Below are 15593 nucleotides of genomic sequence, written 5' to 3' on the forward strand. Positions count from 1 at the left end.
TATTCATTATTCTATACAAATAAACAATAGGGGGTGTGTTTTCAAGATTCAATGGATCCATTGTCTCGTCGTCCGCTTCAGTTGTTCGCAGTTGCCTCAAGTAGGACTGTTCACAGGCGATTCCATTAGAAAGGCAGCTGAATCGAATACGGCCAAGACGGATTGCCAGTAGTTCCATCTTCTGTTTTCGTTCGTCATTAGAATGAGTGGATGAGTTAGTTATCTGGTCTTTCTCTGAACTCTTGATTGTCACAGCACGTCCATTTTCTCCCGTCCCCCCTTTTTTCCTCATTTTGGTTGTCAGAACAATAGGAATAGAAAAGTCTAATCTCATTGGCTCACATTTATTATTTTTACCCCAGATTTTCCCTTGTTTCTGAGTATAATACTTTTTTGATTGAGGAACATTTTCTTTATTCTTTTTTCGTCTTTTGATGCTAACCTTGATTTTTTCAAAGAATGGTATCTCATATCACTTGTTCGAAACTAAACGCGAATGAGACGGCGTTATGCGGCGGTTTAGCAGGCCTTATCACAAGGTAAACGGAACTGAACAGACGCTTGAATTTTTACGAAAACTGATCGCAAGACTTGAAATGGCTGATCAGTGTTTGATTGCTTAGGTTTGTCATTTCACCATTTGACGTTGTAAAGATCAGACTTCAGGTTCAATCTGAGCCCTATTCACTAAAATGGATTATCCGCCATCCTTATCATCATCATCATCATCATCATCATCATTATCAACATCCTCTTGTACGAAGAAATCCGGCACCTAAATATTCCGGCATCATTCAACCCTTTAAAGTCATTATTAAAGAAGAAGGATTTAAGGTTAGAGCGAACTGCATACACTCCTACAAACAAAGAATAAGAAAAACCATAACAATGCAAAACTGACGATTTCATTTCGGAATATCCTAGGCTTTATTCAAAGGAAATGTATCAGCAGAATGGCTCTATGTAACTTACGGAGCAGCACAATTCTATGCCTATCATCATTTAGACACTTATTTAAGAAAGGTAACCATCCATTTGCGTCCGTCGTCAAGAACTTTCTGCTAGACATGTATATATTGTATTTATTTTAGCAAAACCTATTGAATTCAACGCTACAACCTTTTATCTCGGGTATGTTGGCTGGTAGTTTTGCTACCGCAGTGACATATCCCTTTGATCTATTAAGAACTCGATTTGCAATACAAGGAAAAGATAAGGTAGTGTCTCGGAGCCAAAAAAAAAAAAAAAAGGAAAAGAAAGAAGCAGGAGATAGCTGATGATCTCAACTTGTCTGTTTCAGGTTTACAATGGTCTTTCGCATGCTGTGTCGGATATATATCAGAATGAAGGTATGCGCGGATTTTATAGAGGCTTGGGTTCTTCCATCGTACAAATTATGCCTTATATGGGCCTCATGTTTTTCAGCTATGAAAGTTTATGTTCCATGGCAGGCGCATTACAGGTAAAAAAAAGCACGAGACAAAAATAGGAGGGTAGGATCTGAAGAATGTTGACGTTTTATCTATTCTTAGGAGAAAAACATCATGTCAAACGACCATAAACGAGTGACAGACATGCTATGTGGATCCATAGCAGGCATTGTCAGTAAAACAGGTGTCTTTCCTATTGATGTCGTTAGAAAAAGATTACAAGTACAGGGCCCTCATCTCTCTGAATACGCCGTCTCGTCCATTCCCAACTATGCACATCAGAAAAGTATCTTTCGATGTCTCAACAAAATTGTGCAAACAGAAGGTTTCCTCGGTTTATATAAGGGCATCGTTCCTGGTTTACTGAAAGCAGGTCCCTCAGGAGCAGTGTATTTCCTCATGTTTGAGTTAGCAAAAGATGCTATGACAACTATAAAAGATTCTGAATTTCATCTTGAACCTGTGACAAACCTGTTGAAGCTGTAAAAGAGTGTAACTATGACTTCCGGCTATCTTGCAGTGCACCACATATACCCAATGTCCTTTGTTCTATAAATCATTAGAGTCATACTGCATACTTTTTTTTTCTTTTCTTTTTTTTTTTTCATTCATTCCTATTGATACATGTATATATACCCCTCCGTCCACTTCTCATAGTCAAAAAAGTAATCATCAATTCAAATAAAACGCTGTACATGAAGCATTTCGGTACTGTCACTATTCAACTTTTTCGTCAAGAATCCTACTCTTTACAGTATTACAGTAGGTGATGGTAATGAAGTTTGTCTATCGGGCTCAAAAGCCAGCTTCATCATAATGTAAAGATGAAGAAGACTCGGACAACTGTTCTATCGATTGTTCAATCCCTAAGAAGACATAGAGATGTCAAGTGTCTACGACGTCTATTGCCAACAAAAAGAAAGCATTACTTTTTGTATTCGTATATAATGGATAGCTCTACAGGCAAGTAGGTATAATTCACACATTAAAAAAAAAGTTACTCTGGGATATATATATATATATATATCGTTCTATAAAGTATATATTGTACGAAAGTATGATTTTCTTTTGATATTCCATCCATTAAAACGCCCTCGCAATTCTGGATTTGATACTTCTATACACAGCTCCCCAATCCATCATAATAGGGCTACAAATAATGTTGGCAGCACCGAATATCAACATCAGAATCTTAAAGTTACTCGCCGACATAATAAAGCCGGCAATGACAGGACCCACAAACATACCAATAGAGTAAGCCATGTTGTACAATGCATAAACTATCACGTTAATATAGAAACAAAGGAAAACATTGAGTTGGGGGTTTTTTTTTTTTTTCTGAAAGAGATGATACTGATTTTTATTCATAGTACCTTGAGCATACGCAGCACCACCCTAATAAACAGTGGAGGAACGGGGAAAAATACGATTGTTAGCTTGTTTATTCACAAACATCGCTATCCAATGCAAATAGACGTTACCATTTCATTGACAGTTTCACCCATCTCTGGCAATATGGGAGTAAGTGTCACCGGTGAAGAAAGACCAAAGAGCATAAGAGGAGGGATAATGTGATAGATAGCAGAGAAATGAACAGCTACCAAAGGTGATGACACACCCATCATCACCATGCCAGTAGCAGAAATGAATTGCCTACCAAACTGTATATAGGGTTCGAAAGAAAGAAGAAGAAGAAGAAGAAGAAGAGGGAAACGGCCCGGTCAGTGCATTCATATTCTCCATCCACGTTTCTCTATTCTACATCTGTCTATGTCATTCCTATGATCCTTGTTACCTTGTCGGAAAGATGCCCAATGACGGGTGCTAAGAAGGCCGGAATCACCATGGCCACAAAGATGAGTCCGATAACAGAAGCAGATGCATCGTATGTTTTTGTCAGATGAATAGGCAATGCTGGTTCAATACCGGCAAAGACAGAAGAACAAACGATTGTACATAGTACACATGACATAATACGCCAGTTCCTTAATAATCCTATCATGGTAACTGGCGTCTTTGTCTTTTTCTTGCTGTCTGTATGACTCGTGTTGTCGTTTGCTTTATGGAGCAAAGGTGTATTTTCATCAGAAAACGGGTAGGCATGTATCTTTCCTGCCTCTTCCTCCTCCTCCTCTGCTGCTGCTGTGGGCGATGGCGGAATACTTTCTTGAGCGCGTGAAACATGATCTTGCGTATGTTCAACATCCTCAGCCTTATGTTCCGGTTCGGCAAGCCAAAGAATAGCTATAAAATTGATGACAGCAAAACCCGCACAAAAGAGGAAGGGTGCAGCAAACCCTCCATATTCAAACAAGAATCCTCCAACGGCGGGCCCGATCGCAAATCCTACTGTGTGTGCTGTTAGTACACTTCCCATGACCACACCCAAGCTTTTGGTGGGAAACACATCAGCAAGTAAGCCTAGACCAATCGTCCTATTATTTTACCACCACAAGAAAAAGGGTACAATTGAGTACAAGGTTCTAGAATGCTGTACAGTAATATAGCCCCTCCCATCGACCGTCCCCCCATCCTTTTCTTTCTCACGGCTACAGCCTTTGCATATATGTGTACAAAGATCTGGAATGTCACTACTGACCATGATGCACCACCTGCCACTCCTTGAGCTACCCGAGCCATAATGAGTAAAGTATACGTATCTGCCATGGCGAAAGACAAGGTGGAAATGACCAACCCAATCATGCCACTCAACATTGGATATCTTCGGTTTTGGTATCGATCGGATAAAATGGCAAACACAGGTGTAGCAGCAAGTAACCCAAAAGCTATACAAGGCCATGAGGACGGAGGGGGGGGGAGTGAGTATTAGTCATATATACCCATTCTCTCTCTCTCTCTCTCTCTCTCTCTCTGCATGTGTGTATGTATGGATGGGTGTGTGTGCCTCCATAGTCTATCTCTAGAGTATCCTTTGTTCTTTACCGTAACACCCGAATAAAAGTCCCACCATGGTCGAATTTCCCTTTAACCGCTCAATAACAAGCATTGGTAAACATGGAATCACTACTCCATACACCAACATATCGCTAATATATTATCATTGGTTAACTAAATTTTTGCTTGAAATAACCTTGTTCCCACTTTTGTGATACAGATCAAATGTTTTTTTTTTTTGTAGAATTCTAATCAATGCCTTACGTAAATAGAGTAAGTGCGACGACACATGCGACACCCAAGCGAGAACGTCGAGCTCTATGCCACAAGGATATCTTGGTGCCACTGCTGCTGCCATTGTTGTTAGTGTTGTTGTTTGATTCCGTCAAAGCGGAGGAACTTGCTGTTGTCATGAATACTTTTATAAGATAAAGTGATTTCTCAAAGAGAGGGAGAGGAGGAGATAAAGGCAAAAAGTCAAATAAAAACAAAAAACTAAGAAAAAAGAAAGAGATATATAAGAAAAGAAAAAAAAAAAAAAAAAAAAAAAGTTTTCTCTATCAAACCAGCAAGGATGTATGACACTGTCCTTTGATTCAATTTCTATTTTCTGCTTTCAAATCGAGGCACACCATTCATCGAAATTCAGGGGAAGGCCGAAAGAAGTAAAAAGATTTTTTGAGTTACGCAAAAAAACGCACCAGTCCAACGTCTCTCAGATCAATAAAATTCCTTTCATAGACAGAAACGACAGGGAAGGTATTTGTATCCTGTGTAGTGAACAGCATCCAATGCGCTTCTAACGGTTGTAATAGCTTTCAGGCAATTGAGAATCCATCATTCACTATTCAATACAGGTGGAGGAGATTTGCTGTAGTGGCATTTCCAGGCACAATACAGAACGAACACTCAACAAGGCGACAGTCTCAAGCCAGCCACTTTTGATCAAGTTGAACAGCAGATGAACCATGTATGGCATTTTGTCTTGTTTAAGAAGAAAAATTCTACTACTGTGTTTCCGGAGTTACTTTTGCCCAAAAAAACAAAACAGGTTTGCACATGACAAAAAGCTTTTATGCTTGTAGAAATTGATAGAAGGGCTTTTGATTTCATTACTCGGTAGCGTATCAGTTAGTGAACAAAACGTCTACATTCTTGATCTGAGATATATGTACATAAACATGTACATATATGTATCTTAGTCAGTGAACTTGTGTACAGTGTGCAGTATTATCTTACTGATGGTTGCATAAATAAGTGACCAATTAAATTATGAATCAGGCAATAACGGATATGCCTCTTGTAGACTCTCATGGACACACAAAGATTTAGAAAATGTGCTATCATGAATCAATTAGATAGAAAAAAAGCTTGTTTCAAATGACTTGACGTGGTACGGTAATCAAATCTCTTTCTTTTCTGCTTTGCTATTCTTGTCTCATCCTTCTGACAACTACCTGCGCTCATAACGTAATATAATATGTTGCAGCGACGGTTGCTTCATACGGCAAAAGCTTGTTTAAACAAACCATTAGCTCCATTCACCTCTACAAAGTATCCAAAGCTCAAAAGAAATCCATGCTATTCTAAAGTAAATTTATCGCCACTTTTACGACGACCCTATTTTGGGTTTGTTGAATGGACCAAAATTAACCATATCACTTCAGATAACCGATAAGGACGTAGAGCATTTGCGGACCTTTTTAACTTCAAGTGATCTGATTTACGAAAAAGATCCTGAAAGTACTGCCATTGCTCATCTCAACACTGACTGGTTTAATCTCTATCGTGGATCGTCATCGTAAGTGCTCAATACTCATAATCCCCACCGTGACCTAGTTCCTTTGTTTCTACAATTGCGGACAGAACCAACCATTGTCTCTTTACAGAAGAAAACATAATAAACCAGGTTTCTCTACTTAGTTTATGTGTTTTTCCTAAAACTACAAAACAAGTATCACAAATTTTAGAGTACTGTCATGAAAGACAAATAGCCGTTGTTCCTCAAGGTGGAAATACAGGCGTCAGTGGAGGAGCTGTGCCCGTATTCGATGAAGTCATCATTAATTTGTCAAAAATGGACAAGATTCGACACTTTGATCCTATTTCAGGCGTAGCGATTGTCGATTGCGGCGTTGTTTTGGAGCAACTGGATCAATTCTTGGAACCGAAAGGGTACACGGTTCCTTTGGACTTGGGTGCAAAAGGATCATGTCAGCTGGGTGGAAATGTTAGTACAAATGCAGGAGGGTTGAGATTGATGAGGTATGGAAGCCTGCACGGTAATGTGCTAGGGCTCGAAGTGGTACGCTAGATACATTCATACTATACTATAAGCTCCAAGTAATTGATGGGCTCGTTTTTTTCCCCTCTCTACCCATCATAATAGGTGTTACCTGACGGAACGGTTTTGGATAACATATCCACCCTTAGAAAAGATAATACAGGATACGATTTGAAACAGCTTTTCATAGGCGCTGAGGGAACACTAGGTATCATTACTGGTGTCTCTCTTTTGACACCCAAACGACCAAAGGTATGATTTAAGTGCGATTTGATGAATGGATGATATAACTTTATGTAATAATGGATGGACAACATTGAGTTTAGGCTGTGAATGTTGCCTTGATCGCGCTGGAAAGTTTCGAAGCAATACAAAAAGCGTTCGTTCTGGCAAAAGACCATTTAACAGAGATATTGTCAGGTAAGGAAAGAAAGAAAGAGAGAGAAAAAAAAAAGGTTTCTAAACACAAGGCTCTAAATGCAAAACCATAGCCTTTGAGTTTTGGGATCAAGATTCTGTTGGTGTTGTAAAGTCACAGCTTATGCAAAAATCTAAATACCCACTTGAAGGGAAGCATGCCTTTTACGCGCTCATAGAAACACAAGGCAGTAAACGTGAACATGATGAAACGGTTCGTCAACCTACTACTACTACTATTAAATGAACGTATTACGTATAGCTGACATCTTTCTCACTTTTTTTTTTTTTTTTTTTTGTCTCGATCTACATATGACAATGTAGAAATTGTTGGAATACATCCAGTTACTGATGGAGAAAGATATTGCTCTAGATGGTGTTATGGCGCAGAGTAGTGACCAAATAAAAACTTTATGGGCATGGCGCGAAAAAATCCCTGAAGCCATTTCCAAGAGTGGTGTTGCTTTGACTTACGATGTGTCTATGGATGTACCATTACTTTATAAGTTAGTGAAAGATACAAAGGAGTATTTTTCAAAGAAGGATATGCTCGGGCCTGGAAAAGTCTACTCTAATTTGATCGGGTTTGGACATGTAGGCGATGGTGTAAGTTGTTGTAGACCTTAAGAGCATTAAACTGTCGCCTTCCTTTCCCAAAGTAACCTATCTGACATGATTTTTCTGATAGAATTTGCATATCATGGCTAATTTGAACAAAACTGACAGTGATGGCTTGAAGCTTATGGACGAATTTATATTCTCTTGGGCAAGTAAGTAAAAAAGCAATCGATTTATGTATCGCAAATGGAACATTTGATTGGAGGAAAAAAGCAATTCATCGATTTGGATTGTTGGTTGTTATAGTGAAAAATAAAGGCTCCATTACGGCTGAACATGGCATAGGTGTAGCCAAAGTGCAGTACATGCACAGAGCCAGGTCTGCTACACAGCTGCAACTGATGAGAACAATAAAAAGAGCAATAGATCCAAAGGGAATTATGAATCCTTACAAAGTACTCCCTGAATAAACTCGTGGACTATATAGTCATTTGGAGAACTTATCAAAGGGTTCAGTGATAACATGAGTGTCGCTATTTTCTATATCTCTTCACTTTGATGTTCAACTAAAAGACGCTTAGTCAAGAATCAAAAAAGCTTAATATGATCTATTATGAATACATTCGCTCTTTGGCAAACATATAGTAAGAGAAAGGCACGCACGCCCTTCATTTAGCCGTTGCAAGAACATTTGTTCGGTAGTATTCCTCCAAATCACCAAGGGTGTTCAGTTTATTCACCCTACTGCCGAAGCAGTATCCTATGAGCGGGTTGTGCCTTGTTACTTGTAATAACATACTGCTGGTTCTTAACATAAGCTAGAAAAGGAACGCAGATTAAGATGCAACACGATTATGCGCTAATTATTTTATACCAAAAGGACAAAAGATTCTTGGATATTTCTAAATGAAGAGAGCAGCGAGCTACTATTTGAGTAAAATTGAAACAGGGCTCGGTTATATGACAGTCTCCTCGGTATCTACTAACCCTACATCGATATGGTAGCTCTTTTTCCCATGTGTAAAAAAATGCTTTTTTCTGCGTCTGTCGTCTTTGGTATGACCGACAAATTTAAAAGCCTTCTTTATCCAATTTTTAGACAAAGCATAAGTATGCATGATAATATCCGATTTTATTGTCAGTATTACGGGTGTATAGCTTATTTGGTGGTATGATTTCCACACATTATTCTTATTCTGGGAATATATGTATGCCATGACTGGTAATGCCAATAGCAATAGACAACAGAATTTAGATGAAGAAAAATGCGTTCGTATTAGTTCCATGTCTTCTGCTACTGTCTATATAGTACTACTATTTTTCTGATAACACCTGCTTATTACTCTTCCACCGCTGACCTTAACAACTACTGCTTACCGTGCTTCAGAATCTGTTTCTGGTTCCGGCTCTTCTCCTGCAATACTGTAACTTGGTCCCAAAACGTATTGCAGGGGTTCTTAAAAGTACCTAATGCCCATAGAAATTTTATTGTTCCAAAATTGATGAACAATAAGATACCGCTCTCAAATCTTTCCCAAAAACTACGAAATATAGAAATTGGCGGTGGAGTATGGCCTTCTTTTATATGGGACGTGGGCAGTGAAGGTATCGGATCAGTGGTCTTTTATTCTTTGGTAGGATTTATCCCGGTCACTCATCCGACACCACATCTCCCCGGATCCGGTTTCAGCCATAAATCATTTTGGTATACGAGACGAAACCCCGCATTCAATAGACTGTGTGCATCTTTGATTGTTTCCGCATTGGCCTCTCTTTTTTTAGAGACCCATATTTGGTATGAACAATACATAACCGATAAGTAGAAAAGGAAGGCAGACAGAATTTCCTTCATCTTCTTTGTTAATTTTTGTCAATTTATTTTGAAAGCAGTAGTGATAGTTTCTGATTTGATGTATGTATCATTTATAATGGTACATCTATTTAAAGCGAAATGAAAAGCGATAAAATACTATGATGATTGTGATTGAGCAAGGAAAAATAAAAAAAAAGACTGTGCGTGGGTTCTCGGTAGGGCTTGTAAAATTGTTTTCTGTAGACTAAAAAGGCATTGCAAATTACCAGTCAGATTTTTCTTTGATTTGACCTGTAGGTATCACAAATAACTAAGCTTTTAATGTCGATCAATATACCGTATCTGATCTCGCGTACGTGGAAAGCGAAGGCCATTCGTTTATTTTATTGCTACACAAAACTCCGAAGTATGTATAAACCTGTAGCTGCTGTCATTTAGATTTCATCGCATATTGCCCAAATTTTCACTGTATCGATCTTAAATTGCTGTGAATAATGCTTACGCACATGGCTGTTACGGATTACCATTTTATTTTTTCTCTTCTTTTTCCAGTAAGAAAAAAAAAAATTTTGTGCATTGTATACCTTACACGACTCGTCAAAGTTCTGGTATCACCTTGATGCTATAGAATAAAGCAAAGAAGCTCTCGGGCAAATATTTCGCATGGATCGAATATTCGAAACTCCTTGAATACAAGCCAAGTATACATAACACGAACAATACAGTCTATACAGACCATTCATGTATCAAGGGGACGGTCATTTGTCTGAACATATCAAATGGCTCGCTTTAAGACAATGGGCATGTATAGTGATCAATAAGAAGCGCACAAAAAGGGTGTAGCTTAACTGTAAAGTATTACACAAACATTCTTGATCCACTGAGAGGAATAGTTTAACCACGAGCTGGAAAGTCGAGACCTCACTGGTTTTTTCATACGGGATGGATAATATTTCGTAATTGTATTTAAGATGACAGATAGACTTCGTAGCTTTAACGGCTATTTCGGAATACTACGCCTTTATGGGAAATTTCCGTAATTGATCTTCAAACGATTTTGTTTTGCTGTTGGATCGTTTTCTATCAAAAGATGATCTTTGAGGAGCAACAATATCCTGAGACACATGGCGTCACTTGGGGGCGAACACTTAATTTTGTTTGGCTTTGAGTTTCAATAGGAAGCTTTCTATTCCCGGTACAGTTTTTTCCGCGTTTGTTTGAAGATTGTCAGATTATCTCACGTGAGGGAAATGTATGTAAAGAAAGCGGTGTAACTCAAAAAGTAAAAGAGAAGAACAACCAGATGCTATCAAGCCTTAATTTCGCAATATTGTTGCTTTTTATAACCATACGTCTAGATTCTTTTTTTTTTTTTTTTTTTTTTGTTATTATTCCTTTCCTTTTCTTCTCTTCTTCCCTTTCTTTCTTTCACTTGGTTTCGTTCAAAAAATCGGAGATATACGTTTCATAACTCAGTAACAATGCCTACCCTACTATTCACCAACAGTTCACTAGAGCGTTTATCTGACAACGAAAAGTCTTCCACTGCTACATCGTTTACTTTAACAAAGGAAAATCAAGTAAGGAGGAACCTCGAACAACAACTCAAACAAGGATCTATACGTGCAGCCGTTGAATTATCTTTGATGATGAGTTTTAAGCACGATGTATCAACAGCCACAGAGTGTTATCGGTGCGATAAATTGGCAAAGTATTACCTTGCTGCGTTTCGTTTTGCAAAGAATGCCCAACCGATTGAATGCAATCCAACACTACTTCAACTGGTACAACAAGCAATCGAGCTTGTACAAAGCCATGCTGATATTGGCAGAGTGCACCACCTACCATGGTTGCCAATGATAATGGATGAGCTACGCGAATTATGTAAACAGATAAAGGAAGAGAGTCGTGATTCAGACAGAATTGTACCTTTGCCTTTGCGTACTGATATGGAGGAGGAGGAGGAGGTAGAAGAAGACGCAGAAGAAGAAGAAGAAGGAGGATCAGAGATGTATTATTCATCGGGTTATAATTCAAGGATGAAGGATAGCTTTGCTCGTGCCATCCGTATTTCAATTTACCATTGTCGTGCTTCATTTTGCGAGGATTTGGATTCAAACAAAGCTATCACTTATTATCGAAAATGTTTATCTGTGCGTCCCTCAACCGTGTCAGAAGCCAAGAAACTTCAAAGTTCTGCTAAGGTAGCCCTTCGGCATTTAATTGCCGACCGATACAACAAATATGCAGGAACAGCAACAGAAACTCGTCCTCATCTTCCTTCAAGAACTTCTTCTGTTTCGAGTGGCGCATCTTCATCTTGTTCAATGGCTTGCGCTAATTGTGGTGTAGAGAAAAGAGGCATGCCGGTTTGCTCTAAATGCAAATCAACGTATTATTGTACTGTTCGATGTCTGAAGGCCCACAAGGCTGTACATGATCTGGAATGCAATCATTAACCGATGTTTTTGCTTTGCTTGCATAAATATGTCCTAATTTTCTACTTTTAAAGCAAACTTAAAATACTTTAGTAACATTTCACTGTTTCGTACGTGTATAAGAGAGAAGTTTTTCTGTTCCTAAAAAAAATAATAATAATACCCCTCTCAATCCCTTCAAATGTGATGGAAACACATGATCAACGGGCACGGCATGTTTTTGTTATACCTCGACAGAAAGGCATTTTATAATTTCAAAATTTATTAATACTCTATAATAAAAAAATGGGCAAAGCCGCTGCAAGCTCTGATAAACAAAAAAGTACGTAATGAAATATTCTTTGTGTTGTGTGTTGGGAATTGTTAGAAACGATCATGATTTGTATTACGTTCAATCAAAGATTTAAGATATTTCGAAAAAGGGTTTTTACGAGAAGGTTCCGTTATTTTGTGTTGAGTTTTTCGTAGTGCTATAAATCGTTTTTGCTTCTCCGGAAGGTTATTTATAAGTATTTCTTGCATTCTCATTCGTAATGACCATCGGAAATTCCTATAGTTATCAAGGATCAGAGGTCCGTTGATGATTGTATCATTCACTTTGGATGATGTGTTGATTTGATAAACAGTCAAGCCTTCAAAAGGACTGAAATCCTTGCCGTTGGTCTCATCCGAGGTCTCTTTGGTTTGAAAGAACTCTTCCAAATTGTTGTTCATTGTGGGTTCGTTAGCTTTGGTGGAAGGCTCGTTGTCTGTCGGCACAGGCTCAACATAAGCGAACATTGTTGTGTTCTGTGATTGTCTTAGCCTTGTATCGAAGGATATTCTCAAGGTTTGCTCAGGAAACTTTTGAGTTGCTTGGTCCAAAATAGTTTCAAACATGTACAAGGAATTTCGGAAGACTTGATCTCCCAATTTGGTGGATCCGAAAAGTCGAGCGTCCATTTCTTCTTTCGAAATATATTGAAAACCAAATAATGTTTGTGTGTTATGATACGCGACCAGAATACCATCCATATGGCCAATGCGGACCTGAAAACTAAACATACCAATTAGTGTCAAACCTTATGTGCAGAAACAAAACAATATCATTTTGAAGCACTTACGTATATTTAAGGAATGCAGAGCGCATCATGTCATAATATTCCCGCTCAAAAGATTCATACAATCCCTGTGATCTCTTCAATGTGTATCCATAATAATTCTGACAAAACCAAACTTTGTCAGTATACCCAATAGAAGCAAATTTTAATTACAAAAACGATGATGTAACTCACATAGTGGTTTTCAGTGTCCATACGGATAGGTAAAACGGCCCTTGTTTTCAGATCAAACGTCTTTCCAGGAAGCCTGTCATCATAGCAATCCAACTGTGATCTAAGCAAAAATTTACCCATCTAAAACAAATAATGATGCGGTGAGTGATCGGGCCTGATTTATACATATAGTAGACGCATGAATGCATCTTCAAAATTTGCCCTACATACCTCGCCATATGCATATGCTTCTCGCTGCAATCTATCCTCTTCATTAAATTCTGCAGCATTCACTCTTAGATAACGTTCATACTGTGCAGGCTCGTTTGTCAACACCTTTTCTAATGATTTTCCCTGAAAACGTTTTTTTTTTTTTGAGTTTTTTCCATCTCTATATCGACCCTACTTAGTTTCTCTTTTAAGCTTTACTGCTTGCTTACCAAAGTACTCAATATTGTCTCTACATCGTCAAATGCCTTATCAGCATCAATAGCATAAACACCATTTTTCCATCTCAAATAAAATGTATAAGGTTTGCGGATTCCTGGTGTAAATCTCGTTGGCTGTTGCGTACAGATGTTATAAATGTTAGTCTGAAGATTTATTCACACAACATCATGAATAAAAACAATGCTTCCCACCTGATCAGTGAATACTTTTGATAAACAAGCCGTATCTACTGGCTTCAAGTTCGACATTAGAAAGTATAACTGTGCTAAAGCCGATGATATAGATGATGTTGATCCAACGTAACGTTTCGCTTTTGCTCTCGCTAAATCAATCAACGACTATAATAAGGAGAGGTAAGAATTTACGCAAAATGCATACTAGCAACAATGAATATAGTCTCAAATACATACGGAATCCTTTGAAGAGGTGATATATGGTGTAATTGCATCATAGTTGAAATCGCTTGGTTGGGTTATAGCTTCTAAATAGGGCGTAAAATTGTATTCTTTCGTCCGGGGATCTTTAAAGTAATGAACACCAGGGCTGGTAACAGTTAAAAAATACAAAGTCAAAGTGATGCAAAATAGTATGATTGGAAAGTGGCTTACTTGAACAGCACTTTCTGCAGTCCGTGAGCCAACTGAGGAACCTCAGCTGGGAATGGTGGATCTACGCCTGTGTTTAACAAAGGGATAGCCATATATGAAAACTCTCATCTATATCATTCAGTCAATCATCTATTGTTACTCTACGTTGGTATTGGATATTATAGGGAACCTGAATCCAAGGGTTCGTCATTGTCTTTAGCCTAGTACTTAGACTCTTTCTGTTCCTGCCAAACGTCGATTTTGTCGTTATGGTCCATGATTTATTATTCTCCTTTTCTTGATTTTGTGCTACTGAAGCTTCTGATTCATTCTTTTCTGCAGTATCTTAATGTTTAACACAACAAAAATTAATATCGGTTCTTGATGAAAGTATGTATAAAACGAACTACAAAGAACATGCTCCTACCTTCTGCGCAAGTCGCCTTATGACATGTATTGACAGATTCTGTATTTTGCGCAAGAATAGCATACAACCTCTTTATATTTAAGTTATACAAATGATAGTTTCGGACATGCGACCGTTGTAAGGAAAACATCTTTTCCAATCCAGATCAAAAGCTTGTCAAAAGAGGGAAGGAGATGCATCCTTGTACAAGTTGAGTTGCAGAAATTATATGCATAATTACAAAAAAAAAAAAAAAAGTGACCGGGTTGTGGTTCCGACTTTTTGACTTGATTTACTTTCAGGCTATTCATCCCCCGCCTTATTAACCTGGGGCAAACAAAGGGGAAGTTGGTTGCAATATTCAAGTGTTCCCTGCTTCTTTCAGTCTAATAGTCTCACTAATGTTACGTTCACAACTTCAAATCAGACGATTAACAACACAAGCAAAGCCAGAGAAATTTCTTCAAACCGTTGTATTAAGCAATGGTGCGACATTTACTTTAAGAACAACATCTCCTGTTCGACATCAACTTCGTCTCACAAAAGATACCCGTAATCATCCACTCTGGAATCCTACATTGTTGAAAGAAGGCTTGACCGACGAAAGTGAACAATTGAATAAGTTTCAAAAACGTTTTGGTGATCTTGATTTCTCAGATATTAGTTGGATTGAAAGTGATGAGGCAGTCTCCAAAACGATAATGAAAGCTGCTGCCAGCGGAGGATATAACAAGAAAGCAGAGAAAGACAAGAAAAAGAAATAAGTTTAAGAATAGCGTATTCGACAATATTCACTCATCCAAAGTCTTGAATTGTAATATACAATGGATGGAAAATCAACGGAACAGTGAAAGCATTTTTCAATAAAAGCCTTATAACGATTTTATGAAACAAAAATCGATGTATAGAATTGACACCTTAAAGCTTCAAACAAAAAAAAAAAAAAAAAAAAAAAAAAAAAAAACCAGAAAAAAGAACCCTATATTTCCTGATCTAGGAGACCTTCGCTTCTGGAACAATAAAAAAAGCCTACAGAGTGCATAAAATTGAGACGTTGGCGAA

The 15593-nt window shown here is 38.1% G+C and overlaps 7 protein-coding genes across 7 annotated transcripts; 4 read left to right on the forward strand and 3 right to left on the reverse strand.

Annotated features, from left to right (window-relative positions):
• Positions 1-459: 459 nt before the first annotated feature.
• BDF20DRAFT_828742 (mitochondrial carrier domain-containing protein) lies at positions 460-1916 on the forward strand (the record flags this gene model as incomplete). The annotated part of the gene is made up of 6 exons (XM_053078267.1): positions 460-539; positions 624-834; positions 925-1023; positions 1092-1220; positions 1301-1462; positions 1533-1916. 6 exons carry the CDS (start codon positions 460-462, stop codon positions 1914-1916), a joined length of 1065 nt encoding a protein of 354 aa, XP_052931562.1.
• Positions 1917-2035: 119 nt separating this feature from the next.
• On the reverse strand, positions 2036-4880 carry BDF20DRAFT_965056 (major facilitator superfamily domain-containing protein). Its single transcript, XM_053084968.1, has 7 exons — positions 4590-4880; positions 4374-4477; positions 4030-4216; positions 3226-3865; positions 2912-3091; positions 2804-2825; positions 2036-2710 (listed from the first exon to the last, which is right to left on the reverse strand). Exons 1-7 carry the CDS (start codon positions 4736-4738, stop codon positions 2514-2516), a joined length of 1479 nt encoding a protein of 492 aa, XP_052931563.1. The 5' UTR covers positions 4739-4880; the 3' UTR covers positions 2036-2513.
• Positions 4881-5720: 840 nt separating this feature from the next.
• On the forward strand, positions 5721-8404 carry BDF20DRAFT_898394 (uncharacterized protein). Its single transcript, XM_053082609.1, has 9 exons — positions 5721-5916; positions 5993-6126; positions 6249-6630; positions 6715-6861; positions 6936-7029; positions 7101-7240; positions 7351-7632; positions 7715-7796; positions 7891-8404. Exons 1-9 carry the CDS (start codon positions 5806-5808, stop codon positions 8052-8054), a joined length of 1536 nt encoding a protein of 511 aa, XP_052931564.1. The 5' UTR covers positions 5721-5805; the 3' UTR covers positions 8055-8404.
• BDF20DRAFT_898404 (uncharacterized protein) lies at positions 8382-8984 on the reverse strand. The gene is made up of 2 exons (XM_053082610.1): positions 8572-8984; positions 8382-8486 (listed from the first exon to the last, which is right to left on the reverse strand). Exons 1-2 carry the CDS (start codon positions 8868-8870, stop codon positions 8453-8455), a joined length of 333 nt encoding a protein of 110 aa, XP_052931565.1. The 5' UTR covers positions 8871-8984; the 3' UTR covers positions 8382-8452.
• A 1788-nt stretch (positions 8985-10772) lies between these two features.
• On the forward strand, positions 10773-12082 carry BDF20DRAFT_898408 (uncharacterized protein). The gene has a single exon (XM_053082611.1). The coding sequence runs from the start codon at positions 10879-10881 to the stop codon at positions 11854-11856; it is 978 nt and encodes a 325-aa protein (XP_052931566.1). The 5' UTR covers positions 10773-10878; the 3' UTR covers positions 11857-12082.
• A 116-nt stretch (positions 12083-12198) lies between these two features.
• BDF20DRAFT_839843 (mitochondrial protein Pet127-domain-containing protein) lies at positions 12199-14238 on the reverse strand (the record flags this gene model as incomplete). Its single annotated transcript, XM_053079324.1, has 8 exons — positions 12199-12871; positions 12939-13036; positions 13110-13229; positions 13320-13442; positions 13529-13651; positions 13730-13876; positions 13949-14081; positions 14147-14238. The coding sequence occupies 8 exons, from the start codon at positions 14236-14238 to the stop codon at positions 12199-12201; spliced, it is 1509 nt and encodes a 502-aa protein (XP_052931567.1).
• A 554-nt stretch (positions 14239-14792) lies between these two features.
• Positions 14793-15486, forward strand: BDF20DRAFT_898410 (uncharacterized protein). The gene has a single exon (XM_053082612.1). The coding sequence runs from the start codon at positions 14933-14935 to the stop codon at positions 15293-15295; it is 363 nt and encodes a 120-aa protein (XP_052931568.1). The 5' UTR covers positions 14793-14932; the 3' UTR covers positions 15296-15486.
• Positions 15487-15593: the final 107 nt, after the last annotated feature.

The sequence above is a fragment of the Mycotypha africana genome (assembly GCF_025528875.1).
Source record: "Mycotypha africana strain NRRL 2978 chromosome Unknown BDF20scaffold_13, whole genome shotgun sequence".
Taxonomy (NCBI): domain Eukaryota; kingdom Fungi; phylum Mucoromycota; class Mucoromycetes; order Mucorales; family Mycotyphaceae; genus Mycotypha; species Mycotypha africana.

Bases quoted from the DNA above. Each gene is read 5' to 3' on its own strand.
- BDF20DRAFT_965056 (XM_053084968.1), bottom strand. From the start codon at position 4,738: ATGACAACAGCAAGTTCCTCCGCTTTGACGGAATCAAACAACAACACT. The intron at 4,478-4,589 runs GTAAGGCATTGA...ATAATATATTAG, and splicing joins GTCGCACTTACTCTATTTAC to CGATATGTTGGTGTATGGAG. The intron at 2,826-2,911 runs GTAACGTCTATT...ACTGTTTATTAG, and splicing joins GTGAAACTGTCAATGAAATG to GGTGGTGCTGCGTATGCTCA.
- BDF20DRAFT_898394 (XM_053082609.1), top strand. From the start codon at position 5,806: ATGTTGCAGCGACGGTTGCTTCATACGGCAAAAGCTTGTTTAAACAAA. The intron at 7,030-7,100 runs GTAAGGAAAGAA...GCAAAACCATAG, and splicing joins TTTAACAGAGATATTGTCAG to CCTTTGAGTTTTGGGATCAA. The intron at 7,633-7,714 runs GTAAGTTGTTGT...TTTTTCTGATAG, and splicing joins TTGGACATGTAGGCGATGGT to AATTTGCATATCATGGCTAA.
- BDF20DRAFT_898404 (XM_053082610.1), bottom strand. From the start codon at position 8,870: ATGGAACTAATACGAACGCATTTTTCTTCATCTAAATTCTGTTGTCTA. The intron at 8,487-8,571 runs GTTAGTAGATAC...CTCTTCATTTAG, and splicing joins AGCTACCATATCGATGTAGG to AAATATCCAAGAATCTTTTG.
- BDF20DRAFT_898408 (XM_053082611.1), top strand. From the start codon at position 10,879: ATGCCTACCCTACTATTCACCAACAGTTCACTAGAGCGTTTATCTGAC.
- BDF20DRAFT_898410 (XM_053082612.1), top strand. From the start codon at position 14,933: ATGTTACGTTCACAACTTCAAATCAGACGATTAACAACACAAGCAAAG.